The sequence below is a fragment of the Podarcis muralis genome, chromosome 11 (genome assembly GCF_964188315.1).
Source record: "Podarcis muralis chromosome 11, rPodMur119.hap1.1, whole genome shotgun sequence".
Taxonomy (NCBI): Eukaryota; Metazoa; Chordata; class Lepidosauria; order Squamata; family Lacertidae; genus Podarcis; species Podarcis muralis.
Window position 1 is genome coordinate 3,728,877 of NC_135665.1, and position 19,850 is coordinate 3,748,726.

The 19,850-nt window shown below is 39.6% G+C and overlaps 1 protein-coding gene across 3 annotated transcripts; it reads right to left on the minus strand.

Moving 5' to 3' along the window:
- Nucleotides 1-492: 492 nt before the first annotated feature.
- CARNMT1 (carnosine N-methyltransferase 1) lies at nt 493-18,452 on the minus strand. Of its 3 annotated transcripts, none has more exons than XM_077935974.1 (8): nt 18,430-18,452; nt 14,463-14,658; nt 12,922-13,085; nt 7,204-7,344; nt 5,949-6,127; nt 4,463-4,576; nt 3,423-3,526; nt 493-1,145 (listed from the first exon to the last, which is right to left on the minus strand). In XM_077935974.1, exons 2-8 carry the CDS (start codon nt 14,649-14,651, stop codon nt 1,035-1,037), a joined length of 1,002 nt encoding a protein of 333 aa, XP_077792100.1. In that variant the 5' UTR covers nt 14,652-14,658; nt 18,430-18,452; the 3' UTR covers nt 493-1,034. The 3 variants fall into 3 exon arrangements, with proteins under 3 accessions (XP_077792100.1, XP_028605001.2, XP_077792099.1); XM_028749168.2 differs by lacking the exon at nt 18,430-18,452 and adding an exon at nt 18,062-18,423; XM_077935973.1 differs by lacking the exon at nt 18,430-18,452 and adding an exon at nt 17,832-17,936.
- Between the last annotated feature and the right edge of the window lie 1,398 nt (nt 18,453-19,850).

Here is a 19,850-nt window from a genome sequence, read left to right on the forward strand (position 1 = left end):
GAATCTTTGGCATCCCAGCTCCAAAGCCATACAAATACTGCTAAGAGTAGCTTTCCCCTGTGCCTTAAGTGGGCTCCATTGGAAGTTCTGTACATCAGAATATGGACAGCTGGGTGAAGGAATACCTGCACCTAAAAAAAACCACTGCACTGTGGTGGATTGGGACTGCTCCTCCCATATTTGTTTAACTTTGTGTAGTTAATTCCATCAAAATATAATTTCTTAAAATAGTAAACCCACAGCTGACATTAAACCCATCAATTTCAGTCATAATTAGAACACTCTTAATGGGATCAAAGTACTAATGTACAAACATTACTGTTAAGTCTTAATTTAGTTCTTTTTTTTAAGTGACTGCAGCCAGATATTACTTCAAATTACCCATCAAATGCTTAACATGGCATGAAGAATAGTATAACTGTTTATATATATATCTTTTTAAAAAATCTAAAAATGCACCAGCCGCAAATATCAGTCAGATTCACGTTAAAATTTTCTTGTGAATGCACGTGTTATTTTTATAAACTCTTTACATTTTTACAGTAGAAGACCAAGTTCACATGATGCTGCTTATCAGACTGCGGAAGATCAAAATTTCTATGGGGAGTAAAGTCACCCAAATAGTAGTTAAATATGCTAAGATGAGGAGTGGTCTTGTTTTCTGTACAACATGGGACAAAAAATGAATTATGTATCCAATATGACGTTAGATATTATTTCAAAGAAAACTTACAGTATACCATCTTATACTTTACAGAGAACTGCAAGTGTTAATAATGGTATTTGCAAAGTATTACCCGTCAGAAAAAAACATTAATCGGAATTTGAAGAAATGATACAGGAGTGTTTGCTCTCTATGTTCATTACGCAGATACAAATATCCAGAAGCACACATCTGGAGATTATAGGATAGATTAAAAAAATAGACAACAGAGCTACATTCTGTGATGGATAAAAAGGCACCACTGATATGAGGTTGTGTTCAGTCATAATTCCAGAAGCCACTGTGCATTTTTCTTCTTGGATAATCCACTTCAGACACTGCTTCCTGGTTTCCTAACCACAAACATCACACATTCATAGTAATATTTCATCATAGATAGCTCATTCACAGTATATGTGGTCAAAACAGATTCATTCTCCACCTGAAAATAAACAAGACTTTCTTGAAAACCCTTGTAGGCATTTCATTCATATATGTTATTATTACTGCTATTATAGAAATTAATACAGTGAGGGGGGGAGTATTTGATCCCCCGGTTAATTTTGCCAATTTACCCCCTGACGAAAAATGACCAGTCCATAAGTTTAATGGTAAGTTTATTGTAGCTGTGAGAGACAGAATAACAACAGGGAAACCCCCCAGAAACTCAGAGGACAAAAGTCAGAGACTGATGTGCATTATAATGAGTGAAGTAAGTTTTTTTTATCCCCTATTAACCAGCCAGATGTCAGGCTACCTGGTATTTTCACTGTATGTAATGAGCTGAGATTAGAAGCACCTGCTGTAAGGGAGAGGTCCTACCTGTAATCCCAGCTCGTTATAGTACCTGTACAAAAGACACCTGTCAACAGAAGCAATCAATCCAGCAGATTCCAAAGTAGCCACCAGGACCAGGACCAAAGAGCTGTCCAAGGATGTCAGGGACAAGGCTGGACTGGGCTACAAGACTATTGCCAAGCAGCTTGGTGAGAAGGTGACAACAGTTGGTGCAATAATTCGCAAATGGAAGAAACACAAAATGTCAACCTCCCTCAGTCTGGGGCTCCATGCAAGATCAGGGGGCAAATGGGCAAATTTAGCAGGGGATCAAATACTTTCTCCCCTCACTGTATAAAAGGTAAAGGTAAGGGTACCCCTGCCCGTACGGGCCAGTCTTGCCAGACTCTGGGATTGTGCGCCCATCTCACTCAAGAGGCCGGGGGCCAGCGCTGTCCGGAGACACTTCCAGGTCACGTGGCCAGCGTGACATCGCTGCTCTGGCGAGCCGGCACCAGCGCAGCACACGGAAACGCCGTTTACCTTCCCGCCAGTAAGCGGTCCCTACTTATCTACTTGCACCCGGGGTGCTTTCGAACTGCTAGGTTGGCAGGCGCTGGGACCGAGCAACAGGAGCGCACCCCGCCGCGGGGATTCGAACCGCCGACCTTTCGATCGGCAAGCCCTACGCGCTGAGGCTTTTACCCACAGCGCCACCCGTGTCCCCCCCTCACTGTATACCTCCCTTCAATATAATTTCCAATAGGTACAAAAACAAATGAAATATAAATATATAAAAAAGAAATGTTTTCTTCAGCTCTTGTTTTGCTCCCTGATTTCGCACAAGTATCTGGTTGACCACTGTGAGAACAGGATACTGGACTAAATGGGCCTTTGGCCTGATCCAGCAGGCACTTCTTTAGGGCTGGGCAATGTCAGATTTTCAATATCACATTGTATCACCAGCCAAATATCACGGATCTGGTGATACAGCACAGTGCTGAAACAAGCTGCTGCTTTGGCCCAGCCTGTGAGGTGTGGGGTGAAACTGCCGCAGCTCTCACTGCAGGAACAGAGGTGCTTCCACCCCAGCACCCTGAGGGCTGGGACAACACAGCTTGTTTGCATTACTCAGCTGGGGGGCGAGTAAGTTCCCACTCCTCAGCTGAGCGAGGCTCAATGTCCCTGCTGTTTGCTCCTGAGTCCCTTTACTACCAGCAGCCCAATGTTGAAAGCAGAGTCCCTTTACTACCAGCAGCACGGGTAGCAGAGGGACACAGGAGCGGCGTCAGTTTCACAGTCTGCCCCTCACACCAGCCCTGAGCAATGTATTGATACATTGCCCCGGCCTACTCTTCTTATGTTTGTATGGATCCAGACTTAGCCATGCTTAGCACAGACCCAATGAAATCAACAGGATTTAAGTTAGTAATTATAATTTTAAGTCCTATTGGTTTCAGTGGGTCCACCCTATGTGTGACTAAATTTGGATCTAAACCAAAGATTAAAAGGCAGCAATACACCAAAAGCCAAATTGTTTTATTGTTTTAAAACAACAAATAGCAGGGCAATAATAAGGATAAAAAAGATAGGGGAACATTAAAAAATCCTGGTCCCAAGTTTTTTTAGGACTTTAAATTTCTACAACAAAACCTGGAACTTGGCTTGGTAGCTAACAGGAAGCCAACCCAGATATTTCAATACCAGCATAATATGAATAAAGCAGCTGCATCCATTATGCAGAAAGCACTACCTTATTTTTGGGGCCAAACTGATAGGCACTTGAACACCCGATATCAGTACTAGTATTTGTGATGACTGAAAGCGCATCTTAATGACACAGGGCTGACGGAAGACAAAATTTGGTGGGGCACTATCTGAAATCTAATAGCGAATGTTTTAGATTATCCTTAGTGTGCTAATATAACTGAAAAATACTTACCTCTATATGGAATCCATATTGCAATATAACACTTTTTATATCTTCATAGCTTAACTCAATAGATAATTCATTTGCTAAATTTTCAAAATGGTAAAGAAGAGGACCTATGATACAATGAAAAGGTCAGTAAAATTAACTTGTCATATGTATCTGATACTCACTCATAAATTCTGCCAACCCTAATACAACTACTGTAGATCAAGGACAGAACTGAATGCATCTTAATACTACATTATAAATCTAGATTTTGTTTTTAATTGTTTTATTTATACTTATAAACCACTTAACATTTTAAAAATTTCCAATTTATAATTGGAATAATAATTGGTATAATTTTTTTAAAACACAGACTATGAAAAGCTAGTGGAATCCACCATGGTCAAAATAAAAATGTGGCTGCTGTCACTCCTCTGGAAGACTTGCATAAACGAAGAGGTTTATTTAAAAAAAACCTGAAAATCATCAGTGAATGTCTAAAATGCAGGAGGAATGTTTCCCACAGAGGGTGCCACCTTACTAAAGGCCCTGCTCTGAATAACCACCAAAAAGACCCCAGGAGCATATAACAACACCTGGATGGTGGAAGAACTCTTCAGATGATCTCTGTGACCAGGCAGGTCGATAACAGAGAAGAAAGTCTCTCAAGTAGGCTGATTCCAAATTGCTTAGGGCTTCATATAGTAACAGCAGAACCTTTAAGCTTGGCCCACTCTATCCACCAAAAGATTCCCACAGAAATCCATTGGATTCCATTAGTCTCCAGGAGCAGACTATCTGAATGGGTCCCCAACCCCTGCGGGATGGAACAAACAAGTCCAAACCTCATATGCTCATTGGCATCCTTTTTGTTGAATCTGTGTAGGTCCAATTTTAGAGAAAATTTTGATGAAATGGATTGGCATTAAAAGAGAACAGTCTAATATTTAAAATCCACTTAGTTCAAGAAGTACAGATCAAGCTGAGTTTTTCTCCTTAATTGTACAAACTAGTTCTAACATTAGTTTTTTCTGCTACAATTACTCAACAAAATAGCGAGTTACCTAAATTGATCCATATTCCTCCTGGTTTGAGTATTTTCCATATTGTGTCAATGTAGTCTATGACATTATGCGCCGTGTCTATGAAGAAGCAGGTTGCTATGCAGTCCCATATATCTGTATAAAGACAGAAAGTAAACTAGCTTTAAATATTTTATTGTGCACTGTTACCTGCACTTTTGGAACTGAGAGATACTTTCAGAAAAGCACTTCCCCTTGCTTAGTGGAGGTTCCTCCCTCTCCATCTTCCTTCCCCAGCTGCAACCCTTTGCAGTGCATCAGTGTTCCAGAGGAGAAGCTTTTTTGCAGGGAGTGCGGGAGTCACACATAACTGAACCATATATTCATGCCTCCAAAAGAAATTGAGGCGATCTCACATTATGACTCACTTTTTATTGCTTTTTGTTCCATTGGGCCTAAGACAGAGATAGCCAACATGGTTGTCTTCCAGGTATTTTCAGCATTAACTCTCATCATCCCTGACCAATGGCCCATTAAACTGATGGAAACAGTAGTTCAAATCTTGGGGGGAAGGCATGTTGGCTAGCCCTGGCCAAAAAACTCCCTCTAGGTGTACAAAATTGCCACATTTGCACATCAAATTCATGGACAGTAAGGCTATCAGTAGTTATTATCTCCACGGCTGGGAATTGCAGGTGGGCAGAATGCTGTTGTTTCATGTCCAGCTTTCAGGTTTCCCACAGGCATCTGGCTGGCCACTGTGAGAATGGGGTGTGGGACTAGACTGGCCACTCGCCAGATCCAGAAGGCTCCTCTTACATTCTTAAGTTCAATGAGCCAAAAGGATTGGTAACCTCTACACTAAACCATGGTTTCAAATGGTATGCTAATACTGCCAATGATACAGAAGTAAATCATTTAGAAGTAATCTTGAAGCAAAGTCCCTTTTACAAAATATTAATTTGACTTCTAGACCTTGGTATTGGATGGACTTTGTATTCAGACAAGAGAGCTAGTCTAGGACATGAAAATGCACAGCAAGGGCAGTCCAAATTTTCTAAGATCAGCGGTGATTCTAGCTGCAGCCTCTCATTGAGACTGACACAGGGTAAGCACAAGTGTTCACTGCTTACTGAATATGCCCTGCTTACTCTCAGTGAAGAATAGGTCACACCTAATCTTCAGTTACAACCTCTGTAGCAAGTCAGTTAACTAAAAACAACAATCTGTGCATGTTTCTAGTAACTTCTAGTAAACAATTTCACCTTCTTAACTTTTGAATCAGGGGAAACAAACATTTAAAGAAGATAAACTTACAGGGGAAGGCATATTAAAGTTTTTTAAAAAATAATAATAAGTAGAAAATTATTTTACAACATAAGGACTGATTTTTCTTTGCATTAAAATACTTAATAAAACACAGTAGTATCTGTCACATAATCAGTTTTGTTTTACAGTTTTTCTCTTAAGGATAGGCAAACGGCATAAATTTTATCATCTGAATATTAGTTATTTTTTTCTTACTTACTACACTCAGAGTAGATTTCTTGAAAATCTCCCGCTGTCATAGAAAAGTTTGCATCAGGAGGAAGACTGTGAGGATCAACATCAGGGAAATAAACTGGCTGTATCTGATCAGCAGATCTCTTGTTATTGCTAAACTGATGTATCCAGGGATATAGTTTGTATGAATTAGTTTCAGAGCATCTGTAACATATGATTATCAAAACAACAATTTCACCTTGCCACTCACAAAAGAATCTTGTAAACATTGCAAAGCTTAAAATTTTTAGTTTGACTTTCAGTAACCCAAGTTGATAGGGGGTGTCAATCTGCATTTTAGAGGTAGTTAATTTAACATCATCCTGAAGGTCCATTATTCATTAACAAGATATTATAAAGAGTTACAAAAGAAGCAATCAGACAAACCATTCACCATTTAAAAGTCTGGTTCTACCTCTCAAAATGTAGTAAATTCTAAGATTCTTAAAGCAATAGATTGAGGTTAGCTTTAATTTTTGTTAGTTGTTAATCCTATTTTTTTAAATTAAAGTTTTGATAGCTTGCAGGTAATGCAGTTCTCCAGCATGCTTCCTCCTCATGAACCTATCTTCAAATTATTCAAATTATTCTAACTATGTGTGTACAGATTCATACCTGAAGTTATATGCCCTCCCCAAGATTTAACTTTATTTTCCCCTCCTCCCTCCTATTGCTTTTTCCTTGTGTGTCATGTCTTTTTAGACTGTGAGCCTAAGGCCAGGGACCAACTTAGTATTTTTTTCAAGTCACGGTATAAATTATGTACATAAATGAATAAAGTATAAAATGTTTTTCAATTTCATGTTTTTAGCAGTTCCGTCTACTGATTTATAAACATGTACACACAGGAGCTTGATCCAGACATAATGAATTTTGGCTGATAAAAGGATGGACCCTAGAATGAACTACATGCCTGTATCCTCCCTCCTTGCCCTGCTCCTGTCCTCCTCTCCTTGCGCTCCCAGTTTCCACACTGATATGGTGGGTTGCTTACACATTACATAGTTTCCAGTTATTTTTTCCAAGCTCTGGAGAACTGTAGTTTAACCTCTGCTTATTAACCTGGATAGGAAACCATTATCATTTCATAGTTAATAAGCATGGATTGATCAACAGTTTCCCAATTCAAAAATAATGGGAAATTGTGGTTTAAAGAAGTCTGACATTGGCCAAAGCAGAGATATAAATACAGAACTACATGTATAAAGAAGCAACCAACAACTGAAAACAAGTTTAAGTACCTGTTGAGTACAAAATTAGAAGAAAAGAGCATAAAGAGGCTCCATTCATTTCCTTGGCAAGTATAACCAAGCATAGCTATTTCCCAGGCCAATCTACCTAGCCCAGCACCAGGTACCAGGATATTAACTTTGGAGAGATCCCTGTAACACAACAAAAATAATTGTTAATCCTTTAATAAACATATTTGATAGAATGAATAGCCCTGTCAAGGGTTTTTACATATTGCAGGTGTTTGATCACATTTATATGGATAATTTGTGCTATTTCCCAAATAAGCACATTATTTAGCAGATAAGTAATATTAAATTTGGTTTATATTTACCTAGTATCTCCAGATCTCCTCCTACGTGAATTTCAGTGCTTTCTTTCTGTTCTCTGTCCCACAAAGGACCTGAATGTTCTGACTACTGGCTTCACTTTCAAAAGGGGTGAAGCCTTTGTTTCTTTGATCACAGATTGTAGTAAAGCAGCCTTCAGCAACTTCTTGCCCTCCAGAGGTTTTGGACTAAAACTATAAACTCTCAGCAGCCCCCGCATTATATGGCTGTGCTGGCTGGAGTGATGGGAATTGTAGTCCAAAACATCTACAGAGTACCAGGTCCAGTAAGGCTATACTAAAGTGTAGTGGGACCTTTGTCACTACATTATGACTTTCAGCCAATTACAGTAAATGTATTTTTACTGCTGCTGTTTGGATTTTACCTACACAATTAGCTCTGATGGATGACTTCTCAAATAATCATTCTCATTCTATAAACCACCAAGACAAATCTTATTCAGTCTTAACCATACACATTTGCTAATCTGTTGCAAACACAAATACATTACCTGTATCCCAAAGTCCTGAAAGTAGTTTAAACATTTGATTATTGTCTTTGGAGGCATGTTCTAAGTTACATGCAGCCAACATGTTGCAGGACTGCATCTCTATCATTCCTAACCACTGGCTATCCTGGCTGGTGCTGATAGTGACTGCAGTTCAGCAACATCTAGGGAGCACCATGTCAGCTTTCCCTGTCCTAAGGCAAACATAGGCTTCTAGCATATTTTCTTTGTTGAACTATCCCAAACTGTATTTCAGATTTAAGAAGTCAACCAAGTTCCTCCTTGTAATGCAACTCTCTTTCTTCATTGTACGGGTGGTGGGGGTGACTGCAACATCTAACAGTGAAATAAATCTGAGACAGTTATTGTATTTTACATCATAATGCCCAAATGCAGATGCTACTAATTATGTTTAACATGTGGGGAAAATTAGAACAGAACACTGGCAACGGTGTTTGAAAATGTTTATACTGAAATTAGCTATGGACCCATCAGTTGCATGACTGATTTTCAGGACACAAGAAGAACTTATAATTATTAACTCTTCTTCAGCATTATGTAAAGCAATCTGATTCAGGTGCAGCTGTTTCCAGCTTCAACACACAGGGAGCTCTCCAATCTTGAACAACTGGCTCATTTATTTCAGTGAAAGGAAGCCAACTGGTGTACAGAACTCTTTACACTCAAAGTCAATGTGTGACTTTAAGATTTATCTTAGTTGAATAATAAACTTATATAGCTCCAATCTATTATTTTCAATTTCCTGAAAATTACAAACAAATCAAAAGGGAGTAGAAGTCACATCAATTAATTCAACAGCACCACCCAAAAAATGGAAGAAACAGATAAGCTACTTATTTCAGACTACAAATACTGCCTGAAACTTAAGAATTTGGATTTGGTAATATATTTTGGGTTGTTCAGAGAATGTTATGATTTGGAAAAAGAATGGTTGAAGGAAAACATTCTGCCAAGAAATAGCTCAACAAATTTGCTTTTGTCACATTGGTATTTCAAAATTGTGGGATGTATTCAGCGTTTGAAACTCCCATTGTTCTAGGCACATTTTGCGACAGGGAATTTCATTAGAGCAAGTAGTTTCTGAGCTCTGGGTGCAGTACTGTGCTTAAGATATCAGATTAAAACTGCCACTGCTGACGCTGAGGGCACGGGAGGAGAAATTCCTCCCCGCTGGACTTCCTAGAGATTGCTGCAGTGTCAGGCAAGTTGATAGGTTCCACCTCTCAGCTGCCCTTACAGAAAGGCAGAGTTTTGCACTCTGTGGCCTCGGATTGGCTTAAATAGGTTTGGTTTAAGTAGTGCATGTTAAAGTGTTATCTACCTCAAACTCTCTCAGGGATGAATAAAATCGAAACAAATTTTGGAGTGGGATTATTGAAAGGCACTGAAGTCTTAGATCTGTGAACTGGACACTCAAGGTGGGTGTCTCTGCCATCAGTTGTATTGGCCTCTAATATGTGTTAACTGTTGCACCAAAATATATATTTATATGAAGGAAAGGGGTTGTAGGGAGAATCCAGAGCTTGTCTGCAGAGTGGAAGGAAATGAGGACCTTTTTCTGCCTCCCCACTTCCAGCCACTCTCTGAAGACTGGAGAAGGAACCCTCTTAAGTATATTAGGGGGATGGGCAGGGGATATCTGCAGTCATCAGATGAGGACTAGACCATGTGAAAAACGACCATAAGATTTTAGCTGCTGTTAATTCATTTTCAGCTTTGTATTTATTTTTGTTATTAAAAAAGTGTGGTTAGACATTATTTTGTGGCGCCCATAAGCTAGGTTTAAGGTGCCATTTAGCTCCTAGCTTTCACATCTCAGTTTCTAACACATATTCAACTAAATAACTTCCACTTGTGTAACAGGACTCCCCAAGACCCACGCCATCTCTAAATCTGCTCCAGAGGATTGAGAGAAATCCTAGAAGAGACTTAGGAGGCACAGAAGGAGAAAAAAGGGGAGACTGTTCTGTTACAGGAGAAGGAGAAATTCTTCTGGTGATGGAACGTTTAATTCCACTCTAGTTACGAAAAATTACTTGTTTAATCAGAATACTGTTCAACAGTCCTGTAATCTTTTTTCTTTTAACACTTGCTTACGCTAGCCAAACACTTTAAGATGCATATGCACCAGCTTTAGAATGCTAAAATACAGTGGCCGCATTCGTGCATCATAGCATAAGCAGTGGTTAATGTTGAAAGGCAGATTGTCTCCCCTTTGCTCCTTTCTCACTAGTGAGTGGGAGCAACAAACCACAATCCTTGACTTAGTGTTATGCCAGGAAGCCAAGAACAAAGGGTATGGTTTGTCTGGAGCAAAATTACCATGGTTCCTTGTTCAGACATAACACTAAGTCATGTGATGTGGTTTGCTGCTCCAGCTTATTATTAGCAAGGAGGAGCAAAGAAGAAACAAACTGTTCTTTCATGGTGCAGTATAACCGTAACTTCCTATGATATGTAACTGTGCCCAATAGATTATGTCCAATTATAGCTTTGCAATAGCAGAAAGCGCCTCCACTTGTGCAAGTCAGGACATCTCATTTTCTCAAACCTTCTGTACTGACTGCAGTCCTCTGCACCATATCCCATGCTGATTTCGAGGATTCCCCCAACCATCAGGACCTGTTTTGGGGGGCGGGGGGGGGGGGTGTCACTGAACAGTAGTGAATGGGGTGATCAGAAAAAGTTGCCCTTGCCTTGAACAAGTGGAAGTGCTTTTCATTAGCAAAAAATCAAAAAATTGGATACACCCCAAGCTAGAAAGGAAAAAAATTAGGACTTTTCAATGTATAATGTGTAATTCAATTATTTGCCATTAAAAGTAGTTTCTAATGCAATCATAATTCCAAATTCATTCTATCAAATATAAATTTTCTGACTAGTAGTTCTACACAGTACCTACTAAAGTAATTAAGTGTGCTGGTAAATTCACAAGGGTGGAAAAACAAATCTAAGAAGCGGAAAGATACACAATTTTATAAATGAGAAATAAAATGGAGCGGCAAGTTTAATTCAGTTAAAACAAGGATTCTAAAATATACCTAAGAAAGATCACTACATATCTGCCCTCCTCTACAAGACATTCCATAAAGGTAGGTGACTTTTGCAGCAGCTACAATGAAGTAGGAGTTGTAGGTAATTTAAGAGCCACAACAGTCTAGATCCTAACAAACTTCTATTTACATGTTAACTTTCAGTTCACTGAAAGCAACTGAAAATGTCCAGAAGTTAATTATGAAGTTTGTTGTGCACGATTTGTTTTCTTTTAGAAAATAAAAAATACTTTCCATTTGAACTAGAAAGAAAAGGGTTTGTGAGCAGCTCATATTCTATGCATTGCAAAATTACAGTATTTAATTATCTACAATTTTACTTGTAAGTGTAGATCAAATGATGTTTTAAGGATGCTATCCTAAACACACATACTAGGTAATAAGTCCCACTGAAGACCATGCTTCTTACTTAGGCAAACATGCACAGGACTGTTTTGTATAAAACATCTACATCAACTTTTCTAATTTCAGCTTGTAATTCAAGAGTTCAAAAAAAGAAGCCTTAAACTTATTTCCACTTTCAATCCAGCTTATTTACCAGTAAAATATAAATGTTACATTATTTGTAAAACTATTTACTATAGATTTACTAATAACTGTCTACAAACAGTTTTAACAGAACATTAGTGTAGGCCACAAAGGTCAAATTTCAGTAAATTTATAAAATAGAACAGCAACAACAAAAAGAGTACATTGTAGGAAGACAGAAAATGTACAATGCTGATCTTCATCTATAAGCATTTCTGCACAACTTAAATTACCTAATATTTGGAAACATTCCATTTTCAACTAAGCTGGGGGAGAATGTGATTATTTAGAACAAAGCAAAACACCTTTTTATTTAGATGTATAAAAACTTACCGTATATTTTTCTACAATTGAAGACATTCTTGAATGCCTTGAATCTAACAAGGGAAGGGTATTCATGTTATATTTTGAATGAGCTTTTGAGCGTTTATCTTCTTTAAAACTCTTGTTTGTTAGGTAATGCAGCAACACTGACTGCAAGCTAAGTTAAAAGTGAGATTGGAGATAGCTGGTTATTTTGGACTAGCCCACCATTGTTGTAATTGGAATTCTGTCAAGAGAGCCAAGTGACAACTTAGAAGAGGCACTCTGAATCATGACTGAAATGCCATTTCGATTCTGTAAGGAAACCAAGGCTATAATATTGCTAGCTATTTATAACCAGTGTAATCAGACCTCGCGTTTATGGAAATAAAGAGCAAAAAATAAAAATTATTATGTGAATTATAGTGTTTCTTTAATTATTCTCCTATTTTGCTTTAAGGATAGCTTTCAGCTTCTCCTCCAATGTGTAGCTTCATCTCCTGCAATATTTATTTAGATACGGATGATATAAATACCTTCTAATAGTGTATCTGTTCTCCACTTGTGGTACACTGTACTTCTATTTTAGAAAAGAGGACTAGATTAGATAGCCGTTAAGTCCTTCTGATTGTAGAACCCTACATCAAAATATTAGCCAAATCAGACTTTTATATCTAACATGTTCTTCCACATGATAAAATATAAATAGTATACATTAAGTTTTCTTGGTGCTAATCCAACCTAATTGGGAGTGTTGTCTGTGCAGCCATAATTTTGAACTGCTGAACCTTAGCATTTTGAGCAAAATCATATTAGTAAGGCATGCCAAAGTTTATTATAACTTCTCCTTGTGCAGCTAACATGGACATTTTCAAAGATCAATGCTAATAGTATTTTATAGTATTTTTTCCAGTTTAAAGATTATTGGCAACAAATGCATTCTTGTGCATATCTTCCTTTCAAATACATCTTTAAAAAATGATTTACCATCTGTCTTTTGGAAAGTTCTTTACAATTTCATTAATGATTGGCTGATAGCAGGAATCTCTCTCCGGTTTCCCAGTTTCACTCCAGTCTCTTACAAATTGCTTCAAGGTGGACTTTAATTTATCCATATCAAAAGTTGAAGCTGGTGTAATTTTTCCATTTTCCTGAGAGAAGTGTAAAACCAGAAAATCAATAATTGTTATTCACAATGCTACACTGTTGGGCAGTTAGTTGATATGCCTTTTCCTTCTCACCTCCAGGCTGAGACTCATCTATATGCATAAATGAAGTAAGCGTGAAAACATCATATCTACCCTTAGCATACCATTCTCTGAATATACTTCTTTATAGAAAGCAGGACATTTATTAAGTAAAATAGGAAAGATGTGGGGGTAGACATAGACATAAATAGCCCCTTACTTCACTACATATGGCAAGTAAGAATCTGTTCTAGGCAAACAAGCAGAGGCCTTTCTAAATTGGTCGAGAACAGAGAAGTATGGGCAAATTGGCCTGTGGAAACTATATATGGACTAGTAATGCTTGTGGAAGGCTAAGCTAGCATGGAAACTCAATATTTTATCTCAGTGAAGGCTTCTTCCACACACTGCGAGACTTCACTGAGAAGTTTCAACTTGAGCCATTTAAAATTATGTGTAGTCTGTGAAATCAAAGAAAAGCTCTGCAAGGAAAAGAAGCATTTAAAATGAATTATGAGGTAAGTGATACAGCCCAAATGATAGAATAAATATACAATAATAGTTAACTTACAAAGATTGAAATTTTATGCTTATTCAACTGTAAAAATATAGTTACTAACGCTGGACACAACCATCAAGTGGTCTAATCAAATGATTTAATATGTATCAAGGAACAAGAATAATATTCATAAATGATTAACCCAGCATAATAAGGAAAGAGGACCTGTGGCCCTCCTGATTTTGTTGGACTCCAATTCGCATAATTTCTTACCAGTGTTAGAAACTAGCCAGGTGTGTTATGCAACTGGCGGAAGTCCAATTGCAACCTCATGGAGATCTCTGGATGCCAGGCTGGCAACTGGGGAAAGCAAAATGTCTCTTAGAGAAGGACCTGAGATATTTTACTTGAAGCTTGAATTTGTTTTATTCTGGTTTCATTTGATGTTTTAATGTGTTGTCAACTGCTTTGAGATTTGTTATTTAAAATCTAAAGCAGTACAGAAATGACATTAGCAACAACATTAATAAACTTCATTGTTAAAAAAATATGGCACCTAGACATTCCATTGCGGCAACCATAATCTAGGTTTGAGGTGCCATTTGGCGATTAGATTATACATCTGAGTTTCTAACGTTATTTCTTGCCATTGAACACGCTAGCTGAGAATGACAGAAGTTAAGAGTCCAACAAGATATGGAAGGCTACAGGTTCCCCATCCCTCTATAAAACATACATTAATTATAGAAAAGAAAACACACATTTATGATGAGATAATAAATAAAACTGATAAAAGAGGGGAAGTAGCAAATAGCTGGTATTGAAGTACAATTTATACATACATCATCACCATATTCTTTATTTTCAAACATGTGTGTGCAGTCATTCACAACTGTCTGCAAGATTCCTTGATTATGGTCAATACATTTCCGAATCTTGTCAAGATGAGGAAGGAATTGAGGAAGCAATTTCTGTTGAATGGCTGGAAGGGATCTGAACTGTCTTTCTGCACGATTGACTCTTTCATGCATATTAATGCTAGAATTTTAAAAAAAACCAGAATGAACATCAGAAACAAATATAAACAAAATTAAACTGAAATTCTATATCAGTATTGTAAACCCACTGAGGATTCCTACTTTGGGACCATTTTTAATTCTACATTTATATAGTTACTTGTATAAGAAATACATGAGTTCTGTACATCCCAACATGCAACCAAAGCAAACATATGCAGCAACAATTAAATCAAAACTATCTAATTCAGAATGTAGTCCTGTTCTTGGAAGGGCATCCCAGGAGACAGAACAGAGTGGAGCTTCAGAGGTCCACCCTCCAAATTTCTCTATTGCAGGCACTGAAACATCTTGTGTAATGGGAGGGAGTGTCCTGGGGTCATATTAGGGAAACTGGCTCCAAAGCCCTCCTGTTCCCGTGATTTGCCTTTGTGCATTGGGCAGTGTGAGGCAGCAGCACTCTGGCTTTTTCTACACCTCAGATTCTCGCAATAAAGCACTGCCCTGTTAAGGTCCTATGGATTGAAGTGGATGATTTAACTATATTCCTTATTCCTTTGAAATTGTTGGGAGTGAAGCATGTTGAGTATTAGTCAAGTGCAGTGATCATTATCATACAAATACACACTAATACAATACAATACAATACAATCTAATATAATACAATACAATATAATAAATACAGCTATAAAAAGCTTTGACTGCAGACAGGTGCTAGCCCTAGTACAGTTTGTGTGTCTGTGTGTGTTTGTGTGTGTGTGTGTGTACAATGATTTCTGCAGTGTGCATGAACGGGATACAAAACTTTAAAAAGAAAAGAGTCACTCTAACAAGCTATAAGACATGGCACTGGCACATCCTAGTCCCCATTTTATTGATATGTGAAGTGGTTCTCAATCTTACCATAAGATGTTACAGCTCCTGAAACCTAAAATAAGCCAGGTGTGGCAAACACCAACACTCCACTGGCTGCCAGTAAGCTACTGGGCCCAATTCAATAGTCTGTTAGCATATCAAGCCCTGAATGACTAGGAACCTAAGTTGAAATCAGAAAGTGAGGGTCATCCAAAGGTAAAGAAAAAAAGCTGTTCTGGCAAGCAGTTTATCCCGCTTCCTTTCTAGAGAGACAAAATTATTGGTTTGTCATTCTGTGAAGGATTTTCAGGCAAAGAACCCCGACTGTTTGTAAATCATATTATAATAAAGTCCTACATAGAAAAAAAAGGAAAGGGAACAGACTGGCTACAATATTTCCAATTACAGTGGTACCTCAGGTTACTTTGCCTTTGGGTAACGTAACTTTCGAGTTGCAAACACAGCAAACACTTTCGCCGCGCTCGCATGCACAGAAGTGCTCCTTCTGGTGCTCCATACGCAACACAAAAAGTCGGCAACAAGAGGCGCCACTTCTGAGAATGTGCAGAAGTGCTCTATCACACGCATGCACAGAAGCGGCACCTCTTGCTGCTGACTTTTCGGGTTGTGCACGGACCCCTAGAATGAATTAAATTCGTATCCGGAGTGTCCACTGTAAATGAAGCATTAAAACATGATAAAAAGATTCACCTATGAAATTTCAAATTTCCAGAGAGAAATAATAGAAAGTGGTATTAAATTATCAAAAATATACAATATGTTGTTGCAATAGGAAACTAAGAATGAAGAGGTCAAATGTGTTATCATAAAATGGAAAAAATATATGGGACATAATATGCAGATGACAGATTGGGAAAGACATGGAAGAATGATATAAAATTTAAGGCCTGTACTTTACTTAAAGAGAGCTATATGAAAATGATGTATAGGTGGTATTTAACACTGGCTAAATTGGTTAAACTGTATAAAACAAGGGAAAATAAGTGTTGGAAATGTAAACAAGCAGAAGGTACGTTTTACCATATGTGGTGGCATTGTAAGGTTATTTTAAAAATTTGGGAAATGATATATAATTGAAAAAGATGTTTAAAGTAACTTTTGTTTAAAAACCAGAAGCTTTCTTATTAGGTATTACAGTAATGGATCTACCTAAAGAATACAATAATTTGTTCATGTATGCGACAACGGCAGCTCGGATATTGCTAGCTTAACACGGGAAGGAAGAAGAAGTCCTTACCAAGGAAGAATGGCCAACAAAGTTAAAGGAGTATGCGGAAATGACGAAATTAACTGGGAAACTTAGAAATCAAGATGACAACAAATATAAAAAAGAATGGTAAATGTTTATTGCATAAGCAATGTATGCAAGTTAATACATTAGCAGGATTTTTTTTAAAAACCACTTGTAATGTGATAGACAATGTTTAAATTTGGAGGTAACTAAGAGATAAAGATTTTATAGACATGCATGAATGAAGATAATACAAAGGAACCAAGGGAAGGAGTAGAGGGAAGTTCGAGGATTCAAGTAATCCCACAAAGTGGATTTAATATTGATTGAGTATATAAATGTTTTATTTTATGGTGGGTTTTAATGTAATGATTTTGTTTTTGTTTTTTGTGGAAACTAATAAAATATTATAAAAAAATATATTCCACTACTCTCATAAGTTCACAGGAGTTGCAGCTTGTGACAGCTTTCTCATTAGTTACCCCCCCCCCTAATGTGGTGCACGCAGCGCCATCTCTTTAAAGCCTCCATCAGTTGCTGAAGATGCACCTCTTCACCCTAGCCATGGAAAACTGAAGGTCTGTCTTTGGTGCTCTCCCAATAATTATTATGGAGTTGTTATGGGTTGCCACGTACTGTTGGTTTAACTTTTTTTGTTTCATATGCTTGAGAGACACCAATTGCCAAGGCCAAGATATCAAATAGGAGTTGCCCAGCACCACCCAATGAATGACAGGAACTACCAAGGGACTGAATACTGAGAGGCCGAAGAGAACCAAAAGCACTATTTAAGCTGTAAGATAAAGAAACATCTTTGTATTCATTAGAATTCTATTAGGTGTTTATGTAGCAAGCTTTGGAAAAACTACACTTATTTTTGTCTGGATGCATCCTCCCAGTCTGATGGCACAAACAGTAAGACAGGTACTTTAATTCAAGCTTTTTGGTGCACAAGTCAAATCGCAAGTGCCTCTATTGAAGATATTTTGATCCTATTGTTAATTAGCTGTGCTGAATTATATTCCTATTATCTTACAAGGGTGCTTGCCAATCTGCCTCTAATATCCAGAACTAGCTGCTTTATTTACCCAGTTCCCACTTTATCCCAGGTTAAGCATCACGACTTTCCCTCAAACACTCGTGGCAACTTTAGTTTGGAGAAGCTGCTGCAAGTTCTCTGCTGCTCCTCCACCCTGAAGTAGCTCTCGGGGTTCCCCCTGGTACTATGGGATGGCGGCGCCACCGCCCTTATTGGGCAGCCAGTGGATCCGGCGGGCGCTACTCGAGAGCCAAGGGGGGGGGGGGGGGAGCCGGTTACCCGTAGTAACGGAAGGCGTTGATGATTCTGCGGAAGTGCTCCCTCTCCAACTCCTCCTCCTCCTTTCCGCCCTCCGCCGCCGGCTGTGTCTGCGGCGGAGCCTGCTGCGCCTCCCGCCCGCGCCCCTCGCCGCCCAGCGCCGCTTCCCCGTCCCGCTGCGCCTCCTCGGCCTCTCCGCCGGGCCCGCTCCGCCGGCCCCCCCTGCGCATCGCCTTCCCCGCCGGCTGCAGCTGCCTTTTCCGGGACAGAGCGCACGCGGCGGCGGCGGCGGCGGACATCCCTCTTCCTCCCGACGCCCAACGCCTGACGCTCCTGGCGCGCGCTTCCTGCTTCATAGGGGGGCGCCCGCCGTCAGCATCGCCACCCACCGCCTCACGCCCGCTGCACGGCGGCGCCGGCTCCTCCTCCCGCCTCAGGCCGCGCGCGCACGCGCAGAAAGACCTCCGAGACTGCGCAAGCGCGTTGCGCCGCCAGGCTCCCTCCCTTCGCCCCAACGAATTCTCGCGGGAAGATACGAGCCACCCAACCCGCTCGCCAGTCGGCGTCGTGCGGCTCCCTCAGGGCGCCGAGCTCCGCGGGGAGCGGTGCTGAGGCGAAGCGGGCGCCGCGAACCAGGCTCGCCCGGCTCCCTCCCTGGCGGGCCCACCATCTGGCTGCACGGGAACCTTCCGCGAGGGAAGAAGCGGGGCCTCGGCAGCCGCCGCAGAGATCGAGGCCCCGCGGAAGGGGGAGGCCCGGGGGGGGGGCGACGACGCGGCGGTCGGGGTTCCGGCCCTGAAATCCCACCCTATGGAACTCGAAGGTCTCTGCAGTTGCAGCGGGGCCTCCTGGCAAGAGCCCTGCGGGCCAGACGGAAGACTCGCTCCAGCGTTTTCTCTGCGGCCAAAAGCGCGCCCGTGGTAAGTCCACCAGCAAGTAAAGCGTCGTGCGAATGGATGGATTCCCAAAGCTGCTTTGGATACAGAAGCATTATAGGCCTCTGGGGGGGAATGTGATGTATTTTCCTTCATCTAAAGCTGAGAAAGTTAATTGGTGTGTCTATGTGTATTTAATAGTGTCCACTTGGTTTTTTCTACAGTCAAGCAGTGTATAAATTTTATGAAATAAATAAAATATCTATCTAGCTACAGCTGCTGCAGTCCTTGTTATTTTAATGCGAGATACCTAAATTTTTCCTAATGACAACAGCATCCCACTATGTACATATAGGAAGAGGGAACAGAATGTATTAAGGCTGTAACAGACTCCACTACTCTGCCACTAGAATGCTGGTCCTACCATATACCAACTACCAATCTGTGTATTATGTTTTTTTTAAAAAAAATATTTTCTTACTATGCTACAAAATACATCGGGACTTGCAAAAGAAAAAATAATTATCTATTGCAAAACGCATTTTGCAGACTTGGGGCTGAACCTTTTGGAACCTATTGGTAAACACCTATTGGCCTCTATTCAGAATTCAAGGGGATGGGGAATCATTAAATGATCAGCCCTATTTCCATCGGAGCATATTTTAGCCACTACCAATTTAAGAAACAAGTATATGTAGACCGGTGCTTGTTTCTCTTGATTTTTTTGTAATGTACTTGACTTGGTCTCTTTCATAGACTCCCATAGTTATAAACTATGTATGATTTTAGGCAGCCTTGCGGAGAAGATAATTGTCATTTCTCTTACCCCAATCAATGGGCTTTTAGGTTGCAGAGTATCTGACAGTGCTAAAAAGAGTTTACTACATTCTACTGTAATTGTTTCCCCCTTTTAATAAAATCAATAAGGTTATGTA

Bases quoted from the DNA above. Each gene is read 5' to 3' on its own strand.
- CARNMT1 (XM_028749168.2), bottom strand. From the start codon at position 18,396: ATGAAGCAGGAAGCGCGCGCCAGGAGCGTCAGGCGTTGGGCGTCGGGA. The intron at 7,345-12,921 runs GTAAATCATTTT...GTTGTGTTACAG, and splicing joins AACTTTCCAAAAGACAGATG to GGATCTCTCCAAAGTTAATA. The intron at 1,146-3,422 runs GTAAGTATTTTT...GTTTATTTTCAG, and splicing joins AATATGGATTCCATATAGAG to GTGGAGAATGAATCTGTTTT.